Consider the following 26,394-nt stretch of genomic DNA (forward strand, 5'->3'; position numbering starts at 1 on the left):
GGGCCGCAACTGTTTACCATATATATTAATGATTTGGAAAAGGGAATTAGGAGCAAAACTAATGCATACATACCTACATATTTAAATTCATCTGATAAGTTGGTCAAATAACATGGGCACCTTCTTGCTTTTTTTGAGACATTGAATTTTTTAAATGTGAATGTCTCATAGTTCTAAATTGAACTTATTAAACAAGTAAAACAATTTTTATTTACATCATTTTGTGTGGCTGTCAAGGTGGCTGTGTTGACTGTAATTATGAGACTGCCGGGCAGTATCACTGTGAATGGCGGTGGCTGTGTGTTTTAATGCAAGTGTGAAAAGGAGAGTAAATTTAAAGAGACAATGTGAGAACCATCAGGGTTTCATCCAAGAACCAATTTAAAGGCAAGGTTCCATCAATTACAGTATTTTAATTGAAAATCTTACTCTTAATATTCTTCCTAATTCGGCTTTTTGTGTTCCCTCTTGAACCTTGTGTCTCCCAGAGCCTCTGGGGAGGTTCTGGAGATACAATAATCCAATCTTGAGGCTAATAACCATCTTTAAAACTGCTATAAGATCTTTGCTCCTCTCCATCGCCCCGATTCTAGTACAGGTTAACAACTATGGGTTCTTTATCCACGGTGATCAATGCAGCCAAAGTGCCAGAGTCACACGAGGGAAATCTTACGGCAAATTCATGCACCTGTGGAGACACCGGGCAGGTCGCCAAATGCCCGGAGCTGCCGGTAACTTCACACTGTCGTTCCACTAGTGTTCTTTGTAAACGTATTTTGCTGCTCATCCAGTAATCTACTCGCTGTTTTCACCACGTTGTGGTTTACTTTCAGTTTGTTTCACGAAATACCCTGCTTCTAAACAGCGGGCACGCCAACACGGGAGAGCCCTAGGCAGAAATGTCTCCTGTCTGACCGACTGAGTTGCTCCAGCATAGAGAGATAGTCACATAGAAACATAGAAAATAGGTGCAACAGGAGGCCATTCGGCCCTTAGAGCCAGCACCGCCATTCATTGCGATCATGGCTGATCGTCCCCAATCAATAACTCGTGCCTGCCTTCTCCCCATATGCCTTGATTCCACTCGCCCCCAGAGCTCTATCCAACACTCTCTTAAATCCATCCAATGATTTAGCCTCCACTGCCCTCTGTGGCAGGGAATTCCACAAATTCACAACTCTCTGGGTGGAAAAGTTTTTCTCACCTCAGTCTTAAATGGCCTCTCCTTTATTCTAAGACTGTGGCCCCTGGTTCTGGACTCGCCCCAACATTGGGAACATTTTTCCTGCATCTAGCTTGTCCAGTCCTTTTATAATTTTAGATGCTTCTATAAGAGCCCCCTCATCCTTATAAACTCCAGTGAATACAAGCCCAGTCTTTTCAATCTTTCCTCATATGACAGTCCCGCCATCCCAGGGACCAATCTTGTGAACCTATGCTGCACTGCCTCAATCACAAGGATGTCCTTCCTCAAATTAGGAGACCAAAACTGTACGCAATACTTCAGATGTAGTCTTACCAGAGCCCTATACAACTGCAGAAGAACCTCTCAACTCTTATACTGAAATCCTCTTATTATGAAGGCCAACATTCCATTAGCTTTCTTCACTGCCTGCTGTACCTGCACACCAACTTTCAGTGTCCGATGTACAAGGACACCCAGGTCTCGCTGTACCTCCCCCTAACCTAACCCCATTGAGATAATAATCTGCCCCTTGTTTTTGCCACCAAAGTGGATAACCTCACATTTATCTATATTATACTGCATCTGCCACGCATCTGCCCACTAACTCAACCTGTCCAGGTCACCCTGCAACCTCCTAACATCCTCTTCACAGTTCACCCTGCCACCCAGCTTTGTGTCATCCGCAAACTTGCTAGTGTTGCTCCTAATTCCCTCTTCCAAATCATTAATATATATGGTAAACAGTTGCGGGCCAGAGACTGAGCCTTGCGGCACTCCACTCGCCACTGCCTGCCATTCTGAAAAGGACCCGTTCACTCCTACTCTTTGCTGCCTGTATGCCAACCAATTTTCTATCTACGTCAACACCGACCCCCAATACCATGTGTTCTAATTTTAGTCACCAGTCTCCCGTGCGGGGCCTTATCAAAGGCTTTCTGAAAGTCTAGATACACTACATCCACTGGCTCCCCTTCATCCATTTAATTGTCACATCCTCACATCCTTAGTCAAGCATGATTTTCCTTTCATAAATCCATGCTGACTTGGCTTGGGCTAATCCTTTTACTGCTATCCAAATGCCCCATTATTACCTCTTTAATAATTGACTCCAGCATCTTTTCCACCACCAAAGTCAGGCTAACTGGTCTGTAATTCCCCGTTTTCTCTCTAGCTCCTTTCTTGAAAAGTGGGATAACATTAGCTATCCTCCAATCCACAGGAACTGATCCTGAATCTATTGAACATTGGAAAATGATCACCAATGCGTCCACTATTTCTAGAGCCTCCTCATGTGGACCCTGGGATGCAGTCCATCAGGCCCGGGGGATTTATCATCCTTCAGTCCCATTAGCCTACCCAATACTATTTCTTGCCTAATGAAAATTTCTCCCAGTTCCTCGGCCCCCTTTGATCCTCTGTCCTCCAGTACTTCTGGGAGATTGTTTGTGTTTTCCTTAGTGAAGACAGATCCGAAGTACCTGTTCAACTCTTCTGCCATTTCCTTGTTCCCCATGATAATTTCACCCGTGTCTGCCTTCAAGGGACCCACATTTGACTTTGCTACTCTTTTCCCTTAACATATCTAAAGAAGCTTTTACTGACCTTCGTCTCTCTCAATTTATCACTCCCAACTCTCACCCAATGTTGGCTTGGGTGGCGTGGGGGGGGGGGTGGGGTGCGGTTTATATTTGTTGTGGAGAGGAATTTGCTCAAAGATCATTGGATCTTTGATTTGTTCACACTGCTACTCAGACCTGATGCTGAAAATCCATTCTATGTGAATAAAAACACTTTCAACATCACGGATCGCAAGTGCAGGACAAAGCAAAAGATATGTAATTTATTGAACCTTTTTTCCCCGCCGAACCTCGCCGCCGCACCGGGCCCACCCACTTCCCCATCACACCGAGCCTACCCACCTCCCTGCCGCACCGGGGCCTACTCACCTCCCCGTCACACCGAGCTTACCCACCTCCCTGCCGCACCGGGGCCTACCCACCTCCCTGCCGCACCGGGGCCTACTCACCTCACTGCCTCACTGGACCCGTCGAACCTTGCCACTCCACCGCCCTCCAGCAGCCCGCAGTCATCGCCTTACCTGCAGCCTGGACTCAGCACCGGGCCTGAAGTTTCCACGCTGCAGACTGCAAGTCCCCTGTGTTTGACTGCGCTGGGTCCTAGTGCTAACCCCCCCCCCCCAACCCTGGTAACCTCAGTGGCTGTTCCACTGGGTCTTCCCCATTCCCCTCAAACCATGTGACCCCAGCTCTTTCCCACCCACACTACAGTCCTCATACCCCCCTACCCCCTGACCATCCACCACTCCACCACCAGACATCGCCTTGGCCTCAGTCCACTCACCTGCCTTCCTCCGGCCCCAACCCCAATCCCTGCCGTGTGTTCACCATCCCCCCTGACCTCCCCCTCTCAGGAACCGAATGGTCCGTCCTCGGCAGAGGCCTCACCTTTGTCCCCCTCCGTCCCCACCTCAATGAGTTCCGCGCCCGCCGCGATTTGGAGCTCTTCTTCCGTCGCCTCCACCTCACAGCATTCTTCCAGGGGATGGAGTCCTCGCCCCCATTGATGATCCCCTTTTCCCGTCTCCAAAGGACCCCCTCCTCTTGGGTCCCCCCTCATGGCCATTGGTACTATGAAATTTGGGGGTCACCATCGACGTCGGAACAGGAGAACATTCTCAGCGGCTTAGACTTCCAAATCGGCCACTTCCTACCACGGCTCCCGATGGTTCCCAGGCTGAGCTGGGCGGAGATTCATGCTGGCAGCCCTCTGCAAAGTGATCCCAGGGCTCCGCGATATTGAAATCAACGCGGCCCGAGGCTGGGAGCTCCGCAAACCAAAGCTCCATGATGTTGAAGCAGCAGGCCCAACACTCCAGAGCTTCAAACGGCGATCCAGGTAAGGAATCGCCCACTCCGCAGTGAATCCAATATGTATTTTAAACCCAACTGTTTAATGACAACATGCAGTAGGATCTAAAAGTGTCACACTGTCACTGTCGGGTTGTCATGGTCATCTAGTCGTGGGGGTGGGGGATTGGGAGGGGGGGCCTCAAAAGTGAAATAGCTTAGGGCCTCTCTTCATCTAAATCCGGCCTTGCCGTGGTCCCTGCCTGCTTCAAAAGATCAACCATTGTACCTGTGCGAAAGAATGTCTCTCCAGCTTGCTTAACTGACTACCGACTGGTGGCCCCCAGTAGTCATTAAATGCTTCGAGAGGCTGATCAAGAATCACATCTGCACCTTCCTCCCTCGCACCATGGACCCGTTGCAGTTCGCATACCGTCCAAACAGATCCACGGACGATGCGGTCTCCCAGGTTCTGCACATCACTCTCTCTCACCTTGACAGCCAGAAGGGGGGCTATGTGAGGATGCTGTTCATTGACTTCAGTTCAGCTTTCAATACCATAGTCCCCACCAGACTTGCTGAGAAGCTGTTGGAACTGGGGCTGAACACTCCCCTGTCTGCCTGGGTCCTGGACTTTCTCACCGCCAGGCCCCAGGTGGTCAAGATGAGGAGACATACGTCCAAAACCCTCACCCTGAACACAGGATCCCCCAAGGGTTATGTCCTTAGCCCCCTACTGTACTCCATATAGACACATGACTGTGTGGCCAGGTTCAAGTTTGCTGATGACACTGTGGTGGTGGGCCTGATCTCCGATAATGATGAGTAGGCTTACTGGGAGGAGGTGGCTGATCTGGCACTCTGGTGTCAGGACAACAGCCTCCTCTTGAATGTCTCAAAAACTAAGGAGTTGATTGTGGACTTTAGAAGGGCTCAACATCCGAGGACGTACATGCTACTGGATAGGGTGAGCAGCTTTAAATACCTGGGAGTCCACATCACAGAGGATCTGACAAGGACAACACACACTGCCGCACTGGTGAGTAAGGCAAGGCAGCGCCTTTACCACCTCAGGCAGCTGAGGAAATTTAGAGTCTCTCTGAGGATCCGTCAGTGCTTCTACTCTGGGGCTGTAGAAAGCATTTTGTCCAGCAACATCTCAATCTGATTTGGGAACAGCTCTGCCCAGGACAGGAAGGCTCTGCAGAGAGTAGTGCGTTCGGCCGAACTCACCATGGGAATTACATTCACCCCCCTGTAGGACCTATACACGAGGAGGGGGGCTCGTGTATAGGTCCTACAGGGGGGTGAATGTAGTTCTCAGTACTCATCGGTAGGCGGCGCGGCTCTGGCCAGCAGCGGCCTCTGCAGCCTGTCCGCGTTTTATTATTTTTTGTCTGTGTTTTAATGTAGTTTTTGTTATTTTATGTTGGTGTGTGTGTGGGGGGGGGGGGGGGTGGGGTGGGAGGGGGGGGGAAACTTTTTTAAATCTCTCCCTGCACTGGAGACCCGACCTTTTCTCGTCGGGTCTCAGTTGTCGTTGGGGCTGCAACGAGGAGCGGCCTCCAACGGGAAGAAGCCGGGGGCTCTGGTGCCGACTCACCGTTGCCGTCGCGGAGCTGGCCGAGACCGGAGCGGGTGGAGCAGTGGAGGAGCGCTGCTGCTGCTGCTGCTGCCGCTGCTGCTGCTGCTGCTGCTGATTCGGAGGCTGCTGCTGGGGGTCTGCGGACGGCAGCACCGGGAGCCCGCGGATCCCTGGAGGGAGACCGCTTTTCGGGGCTCCTGCAACGGCGAATTCTCCCGCCCGAGTTGCGGGGTTGAAGAGCTCCTGGAGCGGGGCCTGACATCACTGCCCCGCGCGGCTGGAATGGCCGCGGGACTTTGCGAGCGCACACCGGGGGCTCCAACACCAAGACCCGGTGTGCGACCTCGCACCACCCGGCGTGGCTTTAATGGCCGCGGGACAATCGCCATCGCCAGCCGGGGGCTATGACTTTGACTCTGACATCGGGGGGGAGAGAGTGCAGTGGAGAGATAAGTTTATTTGGCCTTCCATCACAGCTATGTGATGGATGTTTATGTAAAAATGTAATTATGTTGTGTCTGGGGTCTATTTGTGTGTATTGTATGGCTGCAGAAACGGCATTTCGTTTGGACCTCTAGGGGTCCAAATGACAATTAAATTGACACTGACTCTGAGGTGCAGATCCAGAGCCAGCAACATAATGAAGGACCCCTTCCACCCCAGCAACGGACTGTTCCACCTGCTACGGTCAGGCAAGCGCCTCCGCTGTCACGCTGTGAAAACAGAGAGGATGAGACAGAGTTTCTTCCCACAGGCTATTAGGACTGTAAACTATCTCACCATGGACTAATTTACTAATTTACTGTTGTGTGGTGTCTTTTTTTTTTAAATTCTAAAATGTAAATGCTGGTTTTATTCTGTTCTGTCCTGTTGTTTTTGCACAATCCGCAGGCATTGCCACTTTCATTTCACTGCACATCTTGTATGTGTATGTGACAAATAAACTTGACTTGACTTGGCATTCTCTTACTACTCAGTAACTCAGCAGGTACTTGTGTCTCCATTCCGTTGCATTTACTTCCAAACTTTCTGTAAAACATATTTTTAATATTTTCCTGTATTTTTTAAAGTCCAACCCTTAGGCTACTTTTCTTCCCTCTGTTAATTTATTGGTGGACTAGACTAAGTGAGACCCGTTGGGTCCCAGCTTCACAGGGGAGGGCTAATATGGTTTTGGGACTGGTTTCCAGAGGGCTAATATGGACATTGTGGGCCAAATGGATTTTTGGGCTGGCAGCTCAGTCACTCTGGCCTGGCAGCTCTGCAATTCAAGCCTGGCAGTCTGGCAGCTCAGAAACTGCCAGATATTCTGCCGAAAACAGGTGAGAGACAGTGAGAGAGAAGGGGAAGAGGGTGGACAATCAATTTTAGACATTTTTTTACATTTGCAAAAGGCACACAGTTGAAAAAGGCACACATTTCAATAGCCACACAGTTGCAAAAGGCACAGTTTAGAAACACATAAAGGGCACTCACAGGTCAGTATTCTCAGTATTCTGTAGATTTCCAGCTCAGACTGAGAGTTGTGACCCTCTCCCTCCCCCATCTTGCAGAGACTGAGCCACGCCCACACGTCTGGGTTTTATAGCCCCTCCCCCTCCTGCCGGAAGGGGCGTGACCTTCACGGCGTGATTGACAGAAGAGAGAATCTCAACATTTTTAAAACATTAAGAAGTCTTTTATTTTTCATCGATGGGAAAAATCCTCTGGCCCTGACAGCTGGAGGGGGCTGAGTAAGGTGGCCAAAAATCACAGCCGTAAGTAGTCGCGTTTTTTCTAAAATCAATATACAGTGCAACCAGGAAGTGGTCAAGTTTAGACTTTTAATTTTATAGGTTTCATTTCTTATCTCAATATTATTTGTTGAGCTTTCATCCAGACTGAGCTACGTGGTTTTGGTATTGTATTTGAAGCGCATGATCAGAATTATATCTTTAAAATAGTTTAATTCTGCTGAATTATAATTTACTAAACCTTATTATACTTAATAAATATAATTTCATTTGCTATCAAATCAGGAACAGAAATCAAAATAAAGGGGAATAATTGATTAAGAGAGTAGACGAAGAAAAGTTTTGAAAAAATGAATTGCCAAAACTTTGCAATATACTGTATGTTGAAGGATTTCAAACTTTTAAAATGACATTTTCTGCACCGGAGATATTATTTGACAGTAATTATGATTGTATTGGTAAAAAATTCCAAACCCCCACATGACTTTTATTTGTTGTTCTCTTTAACGGTGAATAAACATCTGTGTTTTGGTTAGAGTCATCGAACACAGTCCATGGGCCAACTCATCCATGCCGACCAGGTTGCTAACCCAAAACTAGTCCAGCTTTGTCCTCACTCCTGATTACCAAGAAGTTGAAAAGCACATATTCTTGCTAGAATAGATGATATTGATGATAAATTCTAAAGAGTGGTTTTGAGGAATTTTAGGCATAAATCCACAAACTCGTCTTCCACTTCGATGGAAGTGCAGACGATGATATTCTGGGTGATCTTATAAACCAAATGACTGCTCAACACTGGTGAACCAACAGTCAAAGCAACTGACCTTTTATCAGTTGATCAAATTATCTTCAATCTGTTCTGGCTGCTATAAAAAAGGTTTGATTTCATGGAGATGATTTTGAAGATGTTCCCTGTCTGTAAATCCAGCACTGCGGACGGAAAGCTGGTAACTTTTTATTGAAATTGATGATGCTCCATCCCAACTTTCTGTCTGTACTGCGGGTTTTTTTTGGTCAGAACGTATGTACATGAGTATTTTGTGTCAGAACACAGATGAATCAAATCCTTATTCTTAATATGCAGTTGTTCAACACAGAAGATTTTGCGAGTCCTATCTTACAAATGCACATATGATCGTACTGATCTCTGCTGAAGAAACATAATGACATAATCGGCTATTTCAGAAGTATAAATTGCCAGGCTTCACATTAACATCCAGCCTCTGCCTCCTGGGTGCATACACGTCTGGTGATTCATTTCGTTTTAGTTCTCATTTTATCGTTGGTGAGATTCAATTGCTTTCTCCCAATTTTTAGTTACTTGCTCCATAAGCTTCTCTTCACATGGAGGCAATCAGTGCAAGTGTCACTCTGCAGATAATGCCGAGTCATCAGCGTGAATCAACCATGGTAACATAAGTGGGTTCAATAAGTTCATGTTGAACAGAAAACATTTTCTCTTCAGACCTTTGTATTGATCTATCTGAAAAGTACATGAGAATATTATTATTTTAGTATATTAGTACTTTTTTGTGAGAACCACTCAAAAATGCAAAATATCAAGATGCTTTTTGTGTAGAGGACGCAGCTGGAATATTTTCTGCATTCCCAGATGGATGCAAATGTTGAAATTGTATCAGGACAGCTTGGCTCTAAAGGTGGTTGTGTCTGGAGCATAAGTCCTTTGTACTGCAGGTGGGATGTAGCCCAGTCCCATGGTTTTCCCTGTATCCCATGTGCTCAGCTGATTCTTAGTATCACATGCTGGTAATTATATTGTTGAATATTGACTTATGTGATGGTTGTGATTTCAAGACAGAGCCTAGATGGGTCACCTACTTGGAACTTCTGGTTCAATTATTGCTGTAAATGCTTTAACCATGTCTTTTGCATAGTTATGCTGGGTTATTAGTACATGAATTATCAACCACCAGTTGTGAGTAGTTCCAGCAAGACTGCTGAGTTTTGATCTGATCTGTTGGTTGTAACATTGCTTCACACTCTCTGTCGCATGCTAATGCCTCTGCTCTGCATGCTTGCAGTTCTCTCTTGCAGCTTATCCTAGCTGGAGAAAATCTCGCCTAAAATGAAAAGTGTGAACTTCTTGTGTCTATATTATTCAAAACAGGATGAGGTGGATTTAGAGCTAAATAAATCTCTGATGTATGGCGATCTATGAGAGAATACATCGGGAAACAGTGAAAAAAGTCTATGCTCCAGTCATGAATTGATTAGAATGTTACATTATGATCGGGCTTAGTTAGACAAATGCAGGGGTGGCGTTGCCATGTGAGGAGCAGACCAAAATGTTAGGCTGTCTTTAAAAATAATTGCTGATAAATTAACAAAGATCAATATCAAAGATCATTAACAGAAAGTTCTCCACACAATTAGAAAATTGAATTAATTGCTAAAAGGAGGAACTGAAACAAAAAGCACAGCTAAAATTAAGGAGAAGCTTTAAACATATGAACAAGATCAACTGTGATGGTGAGTATTTGAGGAACCTCATTTCGGGCAGATACTCCAGCATTTTGCAAATGGGGCAAACGGGCTCTTTCTATGCTTCACATTCAGTGCGCAGCCTGGGGCTTTACCTGGATGGGGAGGTACTCCAGTACTTTGGACTTTTTGTAAATGGTGCAAAAATGTCAATTTGTGCATGTGTGGTCTATGCAAAAAAGGATTTCACCCTGCACTCACGAAACAATAAAGCAAGACAAGAGACAAGACAAGACAAGAGACATTTATTGTCACATGCACCAAATGGTACAGTAAAATTTGTGGTCAATTGAATTCTCTATAAAAGCACCATTGAATTCTATGTAAAATGTTTTTCATTTCCTGGCTATAAAAATGTGAGGTTTGATCCAAAGATCCTATAGCAGAGGATCTGCTATAGGATCTTTGGTTTGATCTGTTTACGGTAATGTTTAAATGATTAGACAGACACACAGTGTGATAGCGCCCCCTGCCTCGGATACCTGTCACTGGCTGACAGCTCTGGAGAGGTCAATCACGCTCATCATGTGTGTTTGTCCCCACAGTCACGGGTTTGAGGAAGACTGAGCCACTGAGACAAACCTGAGACCACTGCGTGGCCAAGGCTGGGATGACAGGAAGAACTCCTAGTCAGCCACGGCTTCACTGAGGTTAAGTCTAAATGGTTGGGGCAAGCATGAGATGCCAGTGCCTCTTCCTGCCCACAAACAGTGAGGGACTGTGCTCACACGCTGAGCCGCCAGGGTAAGTCTGAGATTGCCACGCCTACTCCGTCAAGACCAGGACTGAACTACGAGGTCAAACCGATATCGCCAGCGCCACCACATATGTGCCCTGTAAGTGAAATATATCACATGAGTTCACCCTACTGTGAGTGTAGGTGTGGTCACTGCCAAACCCGGAGTCATCCCTGAAGGGACAATAGAAACAATGTACTCTGATAAAGGAATTAAGGAAAATGGGACATAGCCTTAAATTACTTAGTCGTTTAGTTTAGAATTTTTTTTGTACAAAGTGCAATGAAATCGTCTCTTAAAATACAAAGAAGGGATAATTGATGCTTTTAGGACTATGAGAATATTATTAAAGGATATCAAGGGATACGGAGCTAATGATATTGGATAACTTTGAATTACAGATCAAGCATGATCTATTGTAATGGCAGAACATTTTTTAAGGGCAAAACCATCTTCTACAATCCTCGGTTAAACATTTTAAAGCAACCTATGGTGAAGGTGGAATGGACTGACTAGGAAGAAGAGTGGGGACATTCCTGACAGAAATGATTTGATAACAGGAGTGCACACAGTAATTTTAGTTTTAGCACCTATCTACGACTCTTTTACATTCTTGTGCTTTATGGTCATAACTTGTAAGTATAAAATGTCTGGGATTACTAAATCTATTTTTTAAGATAATTAAGAACATAAAGAATTAATTGGGCAGGTGGATTTTCAAAACTATATAACTTCTACATGATTAAAAATACAATTCACAGGCATGATTAAATCTTGATCTTACAATGCACACAACAAATTATGCATAGTTGAACTTCCGTTTCACTCATAAAATAATTATACTTACTGTGTCTTTTATTATTAACAGCATATTTCATTTTGTGGTTGCTGAGCATGATTAAAACCAAAATTAAAAGAAATACTGGTGCAGCCAAGAGCCAAAGTAGTTTCTTATCTAAAATGAATCACAAATAATTTTTTTTGTTGTTATTAAAATGATGAAATAGAAGCACAACCAAGATGTGACAACAAAATCAATTGCTAGTTGTTTCTAAATTTATGTGTATGTATTTGAATAGATAGGGGAAAATTGTGTTTTGTCGATGAAATTATTTCCCTGGATAACATATAAGCAAAAAGAAAAATGTACTATCAATTTCACAGAATGTACAGTATGGCCAGCGCTGGTGCCCTCACCAACAAAATGAAACCTAAAAAAAGTTTTCTTTAATCATTATACCTGATGGTTTAGTAATTTAATAATGGTTTAGTCTTTAATAATTATACTGCTAATGGATCAAGTTTTATAGGGAGGAGACTGCAGATGCTGATTTTCAAAACTGATGCTTTTAACCTGATCTGTATGCTCACTGCTAGGAATTTTGCATTAGTTCACATCCATGGCGGGAGACCATTCATGAAGTGTCAAATGCTGCAGTATGAATAGATTTTATACTTACATTTATAAACATTTCCATTACATGGCTCTATGATTGTTGGTTCGCTACTGGCATTGCTGACTCGGTTCTTTGCTATGCATCTATGTTGTTCTCCTTCTTTCATATGGTGTATCACCAGCTCTGGCCCATTGCAGGTTGTGTTTATGCTATTGAACAAGGAGTGAATATCCCAGCAGATTGTAACATTTGTTCCATTGGAGACAGAGCATCTCAGAGTAATATTCGGAGTTGAACAATTCCCAGTTTTTGTTATCACCGGCTTTGAAACTGCCTCTGAAATGGATACAGTAGTTGGAAGAAGAATGAGGAGACTTAGTTATTTCCAGAATGTTAGCATTTTATTAACTGCCTAAAAATAAATTATTTATTAGAATCCAGAAATGAGCAAACATCTCTGGTAGCCCACGATCTGTGCATGTAGTAACACCAAACCACTGTTCACCAGCATTTCTCTGTGAGGCTGACGGCACTTCTGGCATCTAACACACAGGATTAAGTATAGAATTCCTCTCAGTGATACCCTGCTCCTCATCTTTGATTTTTGATTTGGTTTATTATTATCACATGTACTAAGATACTTTTGTACATGCTTTTGTTTGCAGGCTACTTAATTAAATCAGAAAATACATAACATGAATACATTCAAGCCTTGACAAGTTCCATTAAATAACTCCAATGTCCACAATGAGGTAGGTTGGAAGATTGAACATGACATCCGCGCCAACAGCTTGTCATCTTTTGTTGTTTTGGTCTGTGTGTACTTGTATGTTTTTAGTGTACCTTTAGTTTTTGTATTGCGTGGGGAGGGGTTGGGGGGGGGGGAGCTGGCGTGGAGCTGGCGTCCCTTTGTTAGGAATTGACTGCAGAAGCTCCAACTGCTTGAGCTTTGACCGGCCCGATCAAGGGAGCTTCGATTGCCCCAATGCAAGAGCTTCGATCACTGACTGCGGGAGCTTCGATTGCCCCGACTGAGGAAGTTTAGATTGCGCTGACCGCGGGAGAAAAGGAGGAAAGAAGGTATATGTTATCTGCCTTCCATCACAGTGGGGAATGTGAGGTCACCGAAAAACAAGATGGACGTGCTGCCTGCACTGGTGAGGACTCGGAGTGAGTGCAATAATCTCGGTGTTTTGCGGGTCATGGCTCCATGAGGACTTCCCAGAGTCTCGTGCGAATGTAGATGGCTTTCTGACTTTGGGCGGACAGAGACTGCAGGGAGAGTGACAGCAGTCGGTACAACTCTGGTCACATCACGGTGAAGGAGCATGTGTGTGGCCCAGACATTGAACTGGTGGCTGTGGGTCTCCGCTAATGCTGTGTGCCCTGGGGATTCTCACACTCCATTGTGGTGGTTGTTTAAGTTTATGTTTAATTTTTATGTGGCTATGTATCCTGTTGATTTTTGGTATGACTGGTGGCAAATCAAATTCCTTGTATGTTTACATACTTGACTAAAAAATGAATTACAATTTAGCAGGTTTTTTTTGCTCTAAACATAAATGGGAATGGTAAGCTATAATTGACCAGTAGCTGAGTGATTATTGAGTAAAGTTATGATTAGTACTGACAGTTTTGCAGTCATTGGCATACTGAGTTTACAAATGTGGAGTCTTATTCATCAGTAGATGACTGTAATCATTAACATAGGGGTAAGAAGACTTGACATAAAAGATCAGGTAGAGTCATCCAAGAACATGGACAGGTGATGTTTTGGGTTAGGACATCTCTTCGGATAGTCTGAGGGGTGGTGATTTTGTGTGCCCACGATTGATTGTGTAAATCCAGACAGCACAGTCTAGACTCCAACAGTCCTGGACCCAGTGTCCTTGTACGAGGTCTTCACTCTATCAGGCCCGTGTGGTATCTGCTGTGAGCCACCACTCCCATCTTAATGGATTCAGGCACAGGCATCTTCCACTCCACCTCCTTGGAAGCTGCTCACATTTAGGTGTGACCTCTATACATCCATAATTGTACACCGCTCCTTTTATCTGGCCCTCAAGCCCAACCCGTTCTGCTCGCCTCTGTTGCATCCCCCGAACCTTCTGATTATCTCACTCGCTCCCCTCCCACCACCGCTCCCTTAGTAGTCCTTCACTCTCCCTCTCCAGTCCCATTCCGTATCGCCACCACTTGTCCTGCCCCCTCTCTCCCCACCTCCCCCCCCTCCCCACAGGTTGGGGTTCTTCCCTCAACCTGGCTTCAGTCGCCTCTCCTGGCCTTTCCACCGGCTCCCCCACCCACCTCTCTGCCGTCCTCTCCGTCACCTCCCTCCCTCCGAGTACTCATTCCCTATCCGCGTGTCAACATTACCCTGAGACCCCATCACTCCGCCCGACCGCCCGCCCCCAGCAACTGGAGCCGCCGGGAGTCCCCAGCCAGCCTGGTGATTCCGCAGCTCCTGTGCTTCTCCCGGTCCCCGATCCTCTCCACAGCCCGAGGTATTCCCGGCAATCTGCCCACCAGCTGTGCCATCTCCCCCATCAGTTACCTACCAAACACATGCACATCGAAGGTTTTTTCACGTTGCTCTGTAGTTAGTTGTTGGCTGGGGCAGTCGATTTGGATCCCATATCTTTTACTGTCATTCACCTGCACATTGGACAGCACTGGTGATCTACTCGCGTCCCAATGCAGTCTGTCTGCGTACACTGGGTGAAGGGTCCCGGATATGTTCTTTACAAGTGAAGCAACTTTAGCATCAACCGGAGAAAGTAAATGAAATGCTACATCACTTTGATCTTCACACAGATTATCCACAGGGAAGTGAACATCTTGTCCAACGACGGCATCAATGACTGTATCGGGTCGGGCTGAGATTTCTGTACCGCTGAGTGTCAGTAAATGGAGTGCTGGGATGGGAGACAGATGCATTTGTATTACACTGGTGAATGCTAATGTTTCTGGAGAACAGTTGGCTGAATCATTACCAAAGTGTATTACCTGAAAGCACTGCGAGCATGTTTACACGGATGAAGTCATTCATTATTTACGTTTCTACTGTGTAGTCTGTATTTGCTCCCCGTTTATGGCAGCGGCTCCTAAAAGAAATACATTTAGAGAGGAAAATGAAATTGTTGTGCAACAACTCTACCGTTTCGAGGGAAATTAGATGTCTTCAAATTGGGCTGTTGTAGTTAAAGTGCTTCGGGATTAGTAAACTGTCGAGCAACAAGAGAAATTTTCAAACAAGAGAATTTGGATTAGGAAGAGTATGCAGATAATACCAAGATAAATGTGGTGTTGTGGATCAATGACGTACATGGTAAATGGTAGCGAATTAAGATTTTGAACAAAGTCTACAGAGAGATTTAGGCACATAGGGTTTAAAGAGAGCTTTTGTGTGCTGGCTTATAAATCAGAGATTGGCATAGAAGGAGATTTAATGTTAAAATTGTACAAGGCATTGGTGAGAAACAATTCTGTGCTACAATTTTGGGCCTAACAAATGTCAAAAATAGGACGTACAGAGGAGTACATGGTTAAATGTTGCCTGGTTTAGCTAAATTACAAGAAAGGTTGAAACATAGAAACATAGAAACATAGAAATTAGGTTGAACAGCCCTCGAGCCTGCACCGGATATGATAGGATCATCCATCAATCCCGTACCTGCCTTCTCTCCATACCCCCTGATCATAGGGTTACCCCTGTGGCAGAGAAGGTGGAATCTCACTTAGATAGGGTGGTAAAGAAAGCTATTTTGGTCTATCCAGTCTTTCTTCAATTGACAGTCCTGACATCCCAGGAATCAGTCTGGTGAACCGTCTCTGCACTCCCTCTTAATAAATCAGAGCATTGAGTATAGAAGTTAGGATGTAATGTTAAAATTGTACAAGGCATTGGTGAGACCAATTCTGGGGTATGGTGTACGATTTTGGTCACATATTTATAGGAAGGATGTCAACAAAATAGAGAGAGTACAGAGGAGATTTACTAGAATGTTGCCTGGGTTTCAGCAACTAAATTACAGAGAAAGGTTGAACAAGTTAGGTCTTTATTCTTTGGAGCGCAGAAGGTTAAGGGGGGACTTGATAGAGGTCTTTAAAATGATGAGAGGGATAGACAGAGTTGACGTGGATAAGCTTTTCCCATTGAGAGTAGGGAAGATTCAAACAAGAGGACATGACTTGAGAATTAAGGGGCAGAAGTTTAGGGATAACATGAGGGGGAACTTCTTTACTCAGAGAGTGGCAGCAGTGTGGAATGAGCTTCCAGTGGAAGTGGTGGAGGCAGGTTCGATTTTATCATTTAAAAATAAATTGGATAGGTATATGGACGGGAAAGGAACGGAGGGTTATGGTCTGAGTGCGGGTAGATGGGACTAGGGGAAAATAAGTGGTCGGCACGGACTTGAAGGGCCGAGATGGCCTGTTTCCGTGCTGTGATTGTTATAAGAGTTGTATCATGCGATATAATCAAGAGCAAAGCGGTCCGTGAACGGGTTGGTTAATTATAGAGAGCAGGAAACCTCGCTGGCACTTTCGAAAAAGCTACGCGGACTTAGAGTGCCTTTACTGTCAGTGGGATATGAACACAAGAACTGCGGATGCTGGTTTACAAAATAAGACACGGAGTTTGGAGTAACGGGTAGGGGACATCTCTGTAGAACATGGATAGGTGAAGTTTCGGGTCGGGACACCTTTTCAATCTCAAGAAGGATCTAAAGAAGAATACCGACCCGAAACGCAACCTAACCTATTCATGTTTACTGGAGATGCTGCCTGATGAGCTGAGCTACTCCAGCACTTTGTATATTTTATTGCCTCTGAGTTTTTTTCACCAGTCCGTGCAAGTGCAACAACTTCATATCATTCAAAACATTCCCGTGGACACCGCGTTTGGACACATGCTGCAGAGGAGCATCTTTGTATTACCAGCAGCATGGGGCCATGCTACGACCAACGGCGAGTCTCCTGATGTTCTTTGTTCCCTTAACTGTGAAATGTGATTCAATGTGAAGATTTCAGAAGATAGAGTAAAAGCTGGAGTAACTCACAGTGGGACAGGCAGCATCTCTGGAGAGAAGGAATGGGTGACGTTTTGGGTCGAGACCCTTCTTCAGACTGCAAGTCACGAGAAAAGGAAACGAGAGATATAGACGATGATGTAGATTTCAGAGATGTTTGAGAGCGTATTTTCGAATGTTCCGCTTGGGTAACTTGCAACCTAACTGCAAGAGCGTTGACGGCTCCAAGTTGAAGTAACTAATGTACATAAACAATGTCCCTGGATGGATGTGATGGAGGCGATATAGGGACACATGTTAAATCTCCTGCTGATGCAGGGGAAAGTACCTGGGAAAGGGATGGTTACAGTGACACCAACACTAATTCCGGTTGATGTAACCATATAATTCAACGGGACAAGTTCAGGGCGCAGCGGACTAGTTCAAGTTTCTGTTCTGTATAGTTGCCGATGTCCTCCTTGGCCCCCAAATGCCTAGCGTTTGACAAGGTAGACAAAAATGTTAGAGAAACTCAGCGGGTGAGACAGCATCTATGGAGCATTTTCCCAGCATCTGCAGTTCCTTCTTAAACATAGCGTTTGACAAGAGTAATTCAATCCCGACCTCCCAATTATTCTAACTACTTTTTGTTATTGAATTATATTGGAATTATAAACAAACAAATTTTATATTAGGGGCGTGGATAGCCGATTCTTATAATTTATTTCTACGTTCCTCGAGTTTAGCGACAATTCGAAACAATCAAAGATTCTAGCAACAACGTGCAACGAGAGAAAAATAGTAATCGTCTCCACTTTTCTTTCAAAGTTTAACTGTGTCTGGCATACTTTTGAATAAATAATACCAATGTAATATTTCGCCCAAGACTACATCATGCAAAGACTATGTGGTCGGTGGCGAAGGGGACAACGTAGAAGCGTTAGTTGTAAGACTTTCATTCAATTAAGTAATTGGTTCCGTTTGAATAGAGAATGCCATTGAGAGCAGGACTGTACGAAGGCGCCCGCATCTATAGATGCATATATTATAACTGTGGAATTAATGCAAGGAACGGCAGATATTATTAGTTTACCAACTAAAGACACAACATGCTGGGATAAATCAGCGGGTCGGGCAGCATCCATGGATGTTCCGGGTCAGGACCCTTCTTCAGACTTTCATTAATTCCTTGTACATCTTCATTAGATGTTCTTGTTGAAGAAATATGTTCAAATAAAAGCTACACATAATGTTACCAACCTGCTTAAATTATCTCCAAAGGGATCTGGATGCAGGTAAAGGGAGAAAGAAGTCCACGATTGTTGATCCTTCTGGGTGCACTTTATACTTAACCAATACAAATGGCCGTTCCAAACTTCAGCTCACACTTAGCAATAGCTACCGTTCACATGGATGTCGAGAGTGGTCCCGACGACTTTCGCCTATGACCGATTTGAGATGAATAAATACTATGTTACAATCATTTTCAGATTTGGGTCAGTATTCACAGAACAGTAATGGCGAACCATAGAATAGTCTAACAATTACTGCCAGTTCTTCTTTCTATACGCGAGGAGATCTCAGAAATGCGTGGACAAGGCTTTCCCGCGATCTGCTCGTTGGGTTCGGGCGCCACTTGCCAGACCGTGCCCTTCCTACGGTCAAATACGCACGTCTTAAAAAACATCTGTCGCCAAGAGGTCGCGTCCTGAAAATTAGGAAACAGAGCGTACATTTTCGCATTGTGGAGTCAGAGACTCGGTAAAGGCAGCGTCCCTGCAATGTCCTCACTCGCAAAACAGAACAGGGTTATTCCCCAGTGTCCACCCGTATTGTTCCAATGACTTTCAACGGCTGAAAGCTCCTGTTCACCGTATAATGCAAATCGTTAACAGCTTTAAACATGAACATTATTTCTCCTGGGATAAACATTATTCGCCAAAAGCTTCGGATTAAAAGATAATTGCAATTCTTCTTCCAAAGTTTTTTGGTAAACTCGCTTATTCCACGTTTATCCTGTACATGTACACTGTGGTCATTGTGGACGGCTTGATTGTAATCGTGTATAGTCTTTCCGTTGACTGGATAGCACACAAGAAAAAAGCTGCTCACTCTACCTCGATAAACGTAACAATTAACTAAACTGTATCTAAGAGCAGTGGTTATCAGAAACGGCTATTGTGTTTCAGTACATTCTGCAGGAAAACGTCTGTTCACACTTCTACAACCCTCTTACCTGTTACCTTGGAATCTTCTTCAATATGTTGCACATCCTGTGTCAAATGTTCTGGAAGAACCCTTCCTTAAAGTATCTCCCTTCTGCGAACAAAATGTCTAGCTTCTGTTATCCGATTTGATGAATCGGTTAACTTGTTGATGCAGATCAGACCTGTGTGTGACGTATGCTGAATTCTAGCCAATATTACTACGGTGATTGTGAGTTGCGAATAATATACTGGTAAATAAAACGTTACACTGATCCGAAATTGTATGCTCGTTCCTCAAAAAAACTAGTGGCACTCGGTAGCGTTGAGACACTTTCAATTCCAACTATGTAGGTTTTCTTTTAGTTTTCATCTTTTGTTGGAAACAATGAATTCTCAGAGTGTATTATGGTGTGACACGGTTCCAACTAAATTCTGGAGAATTTCAGAATGAGATAATGAAGGAGTTGTCCAGACTGAGGTGAAGAGGGGGCAAGGTATGCTTTTAATCTTTGATTTCTAGTTGTTTTAACTTTGTTAATCTGGATGATTTTATTGAACCATGTAAAAGAACAACACTGCAGTTTATCCATTACCTTCAAACACAATGTAAATTGTTGAATGCAAACAACCCTAACTCAAGGCCTGAGCCATAGCATTGGGGCAACACAGTGGTGCAGCCGGTAGAGCTGCTGCCTCACAGAGTTGGAGACCCAGGTACCATCCTGACCTCGGGTCCTTTCTGTGTGGAGTTTGCACATTCTCCCTGTCACCATGTGACTTTCCTCCGGGTGATTTGGTTTTCTTCCACATCCCAGAGACGTGCGTGTTTATGGTTTACTTGATCTCAGTAAAATTGTCCATAATGTGTAGGGAGTGGATGAGAAAGTGGGATAACATACAACTAGTGTCAACGGATGATCGATGGTTAGTGAGTACTTGGTGGGCCGAAGGTCCTGTTTCTATCTCTAAACTAAAATTAAATTTGGCCCCAAAGGACACAAAGTGCTGGAGTAACTCAGCGGGTCAGGCAGCATCTGTGGAGAACATGGATAGGTGACATTTCAGGTGGAGACCTTTCTTCAGACGTAAGGTTTGACCCATTCTTAGGGTGAGGGATTCCTCTTGGGGCCATAACTAGAAATTCAGCAGATTCTGGCATGTGCTTGATGAAGTGCGAGGTTGCGCTGTTGAAGTCCTACAGCATGGGATGAAAATCATGGGACTGTAGAACTGTTTTTGTTTCAAAGCAAAGCCCGGTGAGACAAACCAATTATTTCTTCAGATCTCTTGTTTTAGTCAAATCCTGACCCTCTGAAGGATATTTCTTCAACCTGCTGAGAATATTCACTAGTAACCTTTAATTGCATCATGCAATTAATTTAATTATCAGATTACCATCTAAAAAAAGCGCCCACATGACAAAATTGTCATCTCACCCACGGTGCTGTTTTTCTGTGGCTTATCTATCTGTACCCTATCTGTGGGCGTTTCTTCAGGTCAATTAATTATCCGAGACACTTCTTTTGTTGCGTGGGCTGCTTAGATGTTCTCAGAAATATAAAACCAATTCTGCTTGCATCAGGGAGTGAAAAACCAAGACCCTAGAGCCTTTGCTAAGAGATGTGTATCTGGGTTTCCTGCCACTTCCTGTTATATAACCCCCCTGTGTTAAATAACACCTATTTATCATCCCACACATTTTCCATTCAGCTGCTGAAATGGTCTAAATAAATACAGTCCACACAACTAATACTGTCCGAGGACACCTTCTTTTAGAAGTTGTTTCTTAACATCTTTTTAACACGTGGACATGTTTATTTCTTTTTACAGAAAACCACATACAGTGATCAGTTGCAGTCCTATTGTTTAAGTTACTACTTTTGAAGAGTGCTTTCCAACCTGCTATTAATTCATGTGTTTTTTGTGCATTTTCTGCTTCTGCTAATATTACACTTATAACCATATAACAGGCCATCTCCGTGCCGAACACTTACTGTCACCTGCACTCAGACCATAACCCTCCATTCCTTTCCCTCCATTCCTATACCTATCCAATTTATTTTTAAATGATAAAATCAAACCTGCCTCCACCACTTCCACTGGAAGCTCATTCCACACAGCTACCACTCTCTGAGTAAAGAAGTTCCCCCTCATGTTACCCCTAAACTTTTGTCCTTTAATTCTCAAATCATGTCCACTTGTTTGAATCTTCCCTACTCTCAATGGAAAAAGCTTATCCACGTCAATCCTGTCTATCCCTCTCATAATTTTAAAGACCTCTATCAATTCCCCCCTTAACCTTCTGCGCTCCAAAGAATAACGTCCTAACTTGTTCAACCTAACTTCTGACGTTGTTGTTTTACAAACAAAATGTTGAATGTCAAGTCACTGAGAGAACCCCTCATATCTCCTTCATCAAAAACTTATTGACTGATGCTTTTATATGCAGAAAAAAGGAATCAGTCATTTTGACCTGTAACCTCGTGTCCAATCTTGGAGACACATCTGCACTGGTCTGGAGGAAGGTTATTGTCCAGGTTGTTATGTATTACATCTCAAATCAATAAAAGTGAATAAATGTATTAAATTTAAGGTCAATAATGTTAAATATGTAAAAAATAGCTGTTTCAGGACTGGACGAGGGTTGGTCAAGATTATAAATAATGATCTTTTCTTTTTTATTTTATTTTCTTTTCTCTATTTTCTCTCTCAACTTTCTTCATTTACTCGTTTTCTTTCTTCACACACTATATATTTCACATTTTTCTATCCTTTACTATCTAACTTCTTTTTCTTATTCTCATCTTTTTTCAATGTAACAAAAAAAAAAGAAGTTGTACATAAAATGTATTATGAAAATATATATTAGGCACTTTGGTGCCATATGACTGTGCTTACTTCTAATAAAATAAAATATTAAAAAAAAAAAAATAAATAATGTTAAATATCTATTAAGGGATAGTATTACTACTGGGGACTAAAACTTGTTGGGGATTTTTAACATAACCCTTTGTAGTGTAACATGCCTGAGATACTACCAGTTAATCTATTTGAAAAGTGATTCCGAAATGAAGGTCCTCACTTGACGAAAGGTCGACTTCAATATATGGAAGGATATGGCAAGCAGCTACTTGTAGCAAATCAGTATGTGAATGGATGGAGTGATTCAAAAATGAAATAGTGAGAGTTCAGCGCCAATGTGGTCCCATATAGTTGAAAGGTAAGAAAGACTAACAAGTCCAAGGAACTTTTGATGTCATGGGATATTGAAGACTGGCTTTTTTTTTTGTTAGCTTGTGGCACGTCTAGAGGATTGAAACAAGTGAGGCCATGAGAGCAGCATAGATTGGGTGTTGGGTACTTAAAATATTTAAAAGCTGGAGAGGTGCAAAATGGAACTGGTGGGCAAGATTAAGAAATATCCCAAATGTTTTATAGGCATGTAAGGTTAATTGGATAAAGAGTAGGACTGATTTGGGACTACATGGCTTTCTGTGACAGAGTTAGAAGATCAAGGGGAAATCGTAAATTAATATTTATGATCTGTGTTCATTATAGGGCATTGTAGTTTGACAATTTGGGAAGGAGATGGTGGAAATGTAGAGCAATTTGCCATTGAAAAGGAGAGGATATTAAATGTTTTTGCAGGGATAGAAATCAGCACAGTGGCATTGCTGCCTTACAGCGCCACAGGGTTCAATCCAAACAATGGGTGATATCTGTATGGAGTTTGTACATTCTCCTTGTGACCACATGGATTTTCTCCAGGTTCTCCGATTTCCTCCCACACTCCAAAGACGTGCAGGTTTGTGGGTTAATTGGCTTTAGTAAAAAAAATTGTAAATTGCCCCTGGTGTGATAGTGTGCAGGGTGATAGCTTGTCGGCGTAAACTCGGTGGGCTGAAGGGGCTGTTTCCACTCTCTGGTTAAAGCAAAGTGGATAAATCTCCAAGGTCTGAGGAGATGTATCACAGGCTGCTGTGGGAGGAGATTGCTGTGCTGCTGCGAAACATTTAAAAACGTATTTGTTCATAGAACAAGTGCGAGAACAGGTGCCTGAAGCATAACAAGTGTAATCCTTTTATTTAGTACATGCAGCGTGGATAAAACAGGTAATTACATGCCAGTGAGTTTAATATCGGTCCCACAGTCGGGATCGATCCTGGGTCTCTGGCGTTGTAAGTGCAGTAAGGCAGCAACTTTACTGCTGCACCACCGTGCCGCCCATTAAATTGGTGCTGCTTCTAGAATACCCTCTATAGTTCTCATTGACCTCTGAGTTATCATGATACAATGAGGAATGTAGAAATGTTGTATGTGGGTGCATTACTTAACTTCTCTCCTGCATAACATGTCCTCAGTCCTTCCTCTGTTCTGGTTTAATTTTGTACCCAAGCAAACAGCTGCAAACATTCTAATTACATTTAGCTTATGATCATTATTAAAACATTTATTGGTTGTTAATAAAGTTATTTTTTACTTCTCTGGGCACTGTGAAAACTCGGTTAGTTAAGACCAGTTAAATTGGAAACACTATTAACCAATGAAGTAATATAAAGAGAAACAAAACTGTTCAATAAAGTTCAGGCAATGCATGAAGCCTAAGTCTAAAGGCTGGCTGTGGCTCAATGACACCACCAGAGCCCTAAGAAGAGAGTGCAGAAAATCAGAATGGAAGTACAAATCTGATAGGCTTCAAATCTCCTTTGAACCTCTGAGAAACAATCTTCACAAATACCAGGGAGCAGTAAAATCTGCAAGAACAAAAGACTTTTCCGCCCTTATTTCCCAAAACGCTCATAACTCCAAGGTATTTTTTAGTACCATCACCTCCATCATATGCCCTGCCCCCAGCACCAGCTTAACTGGGTCCCCTGCTAAGTGCGAAGAATTTACTACATTTTTCACCAGCAAAATTAAGAACATCAGATTGAATATTTCCCCTCCCATCCGTGACCTAGCTGTCTCATTGGTCTGTTCTTCAAAATTAGACTGTTTCCAACCTGTAACTCTACCCTCCCTTGTAAAACTGGTCACCACCATGAAACTTACTACCTGCCCCCTCGACGTTGTCCCCTCTGCCATTACAATAGCCGGTCCCAGCATCCTCGCCATCTTCAACAGTTCTCTGGCCACTGGCACTGTTCCTACCTGTTTCAAGCATGCGGTGGTCCAGCCCCTCCTGAAAAAACCTAACCTCGACCCCACCTTGCCTAGCAAATACAGACCTATTTCAAAACTGCCTTTCCTTTTAAAAGTCCTTGAAAATGAAATTTTAAGTCAACTTATGCCTTACCTTCACCAAAATACTATTTTGGAAACTTTCCAATCAGGTTTCAGGGCCCACCACAGCATAGAGTCTGCCTTGTTGAAGGTACATAATGACCTACTTCTCACCATTGACTCCGGCAACTGTGCAATCCTGCTCCTTCTCGACCTCAGTGCAGAGTTTGATACAGTCGACCACACCATCCTAATTGACCATCCCCGGTACGGGGCTGGTATTGATGGCACTGCCCCTGAGCTGGTTCATCTCCTACCTCAAATGTAGTAGTTTCTCTACTAACATAGGCAACTCTTTCTCCTCCCCAGCTAGCCTCTGCTGCGGGGTTCCACAAGGTTCCATCTTCGGCCCCATTCTCCTCTCCCTGTATATGCTCCCCTTAGGCCTAGTCATTCAAAGGCACGGCATTTCCTTCCATTGCTATGCAGATGATACACAACTCTATCTCCCCCTGAAGCCCAACAACCGATCAAATCTACTTAACCTTATCCACTGCCTCGAGGATATAAAGTGTTGGATGGCCCAGAACTTCCTCCAACTAAACAAGAGTAAGTCTGAGGTCATCCTTCTCGGCCCCTCGGACTCAATCAAAACGATAGCAGGCAGCCTTGGAAGCCTTAACCCATTACTCAAACCTCACGTCAAAAACCTTGGCGTGATATTTGACTCAGCGTTGAAATTTGACAAACAAGTCAATGCCATGGTAAAAGCTAGCTTCTTCCAGCTTTGGACGATAGCTAAAATAAAACAATTCCTCCAGTTTGATGACCTCGAAAAGATCATCCACACATTTATCTCCTCCCGCCTCAATTACTGCAACTTCCTTAACACTGGCATCAGCCAATCTTCCCTGTCCCGCCTGCAACTGGTCCAAAACGCCGCAGCGAGACTCCTGAAGGGCACCCGAAAAAGGGACTACATCACCCCGATTCTGGCCTCTCTCCACTGGCTCCCTGTGCGATTCCGAATAAATTTCAAGATCCTTCTTTATGTTTACAAAGCCCTTAACGGGCTTGCCCCCACCTACATCAAAAGTCTGCTAACCCACCACACCACCTCCAGGTCCCTCAGATCAGCCGACTTGGGGTTACTGACCATCCCGGGGTCTAGGCATAAGCTCAGGGGGACCGCGCCTTTGCGGTTGCAGCTCCTAGTCTGTGGAACAGCATCCCTCTTCCCATCAGAACTGCCCCCTCCATCGACTCTTTTAAGTCCAGACTTAAAACTCATCTTTAGAAAATAGGTGCAGGAGTAGGCCATTCGGCCCTTCGAGCCTGAACTCGACCCTTTACTCTCAAGCCTTTCTTGGTGTCCTCTGAGGGAGGGCTATATGTATGTATGTATGTATGTACTTAATCTATGAACCACTGTTGTATAACGTTAGTACCTCCACCAATGTAAAGCACTTTGGCCAACGTGAGTTGTTTTTTAAATGTGCTATAGAAATAAAAGTGACTTGACTTGCAAGAAAATAATGTTTCCAGCAATATTATAATCAAATTCCTTGACAGTGTAGATGATGCACATGATTGATGGAGGAGAGGATTGGGGAATGGTGGAATTTGTGAAGGATATCAGTACCAAAGGTAAGTACCAAAAGAAGGCATGAAGCAAGAAGAAAATAGACGCTTTGTGGCCTAGGTGGATTGAATCTGAAGACTATTAGTCTAACTTCTTTATGTTTACAAAGCCCTTATTGGGCTTGCCCCCACCTACATCAAAAGTCTGCTTACCCCCCCCCCCCCCCCCCCCCCCACCCCCACTTTCTGTATACATGTGCTGTATTTTGCTTTCTAAAATATAATTATCAGGCTTCTCATAAATACCAATATCTTATGTGTAAATATTAATATTTCTAAAGAGTACACATGTTGGAAAACTGGG

At 43.8% G+C, this 26,394-nt stretch overlaps 1 protein-coding gene across 1 annotated transcript; it reads right to left on the reverse strand.

Annotated features, from left to right (window-relative positions):
• Positions 1-7,711: 7,711 nt before the first annotated feature.
• On the reverse strand, positions 7,712-21,713 carry LOC129703597 (uncharacterized). The gene is made up of 6 exons (XM_055646195.1): positions 18,280-21,713; positions 15,017-15,114; positions 14,569-14,925; positions 12,074-12,346; positions 11,461-11,568; positions 7,712-8,857 (listed from the first exon to the last, which is right to left on the reverse strand). Exons 2-6 carry the CDS (start codon positions 15,057-15,059, stop codon positions 8,766-8,768), a joined length of 873 nt encoding a protein of 290 aa, XP_055502170.1. The 5' UTR covers positions 15,060-15,114; positions 18,280-21,713; the 3' UTR covers positions 7,712-8,765.
• Positions 21,714-26,394: the final 4,681 nt, after the last annotated feature.

This window comes from Leucoraja erinacea, chromosome 14 (genome assembly GCF_028641065.1).
Source record: "Leucoraja erinacea ecotype New England chromosome 14, Leri_hhj_1, whole genome shotgun sequence".
Classification (NCBI taxonomy): domain Eukaryota; kingdom Metazoa; phylum Chordata; class Chondrichthyes; order Rajiformes; family Rajidae; genus Leucoraja; species Leucoraja erinaceus.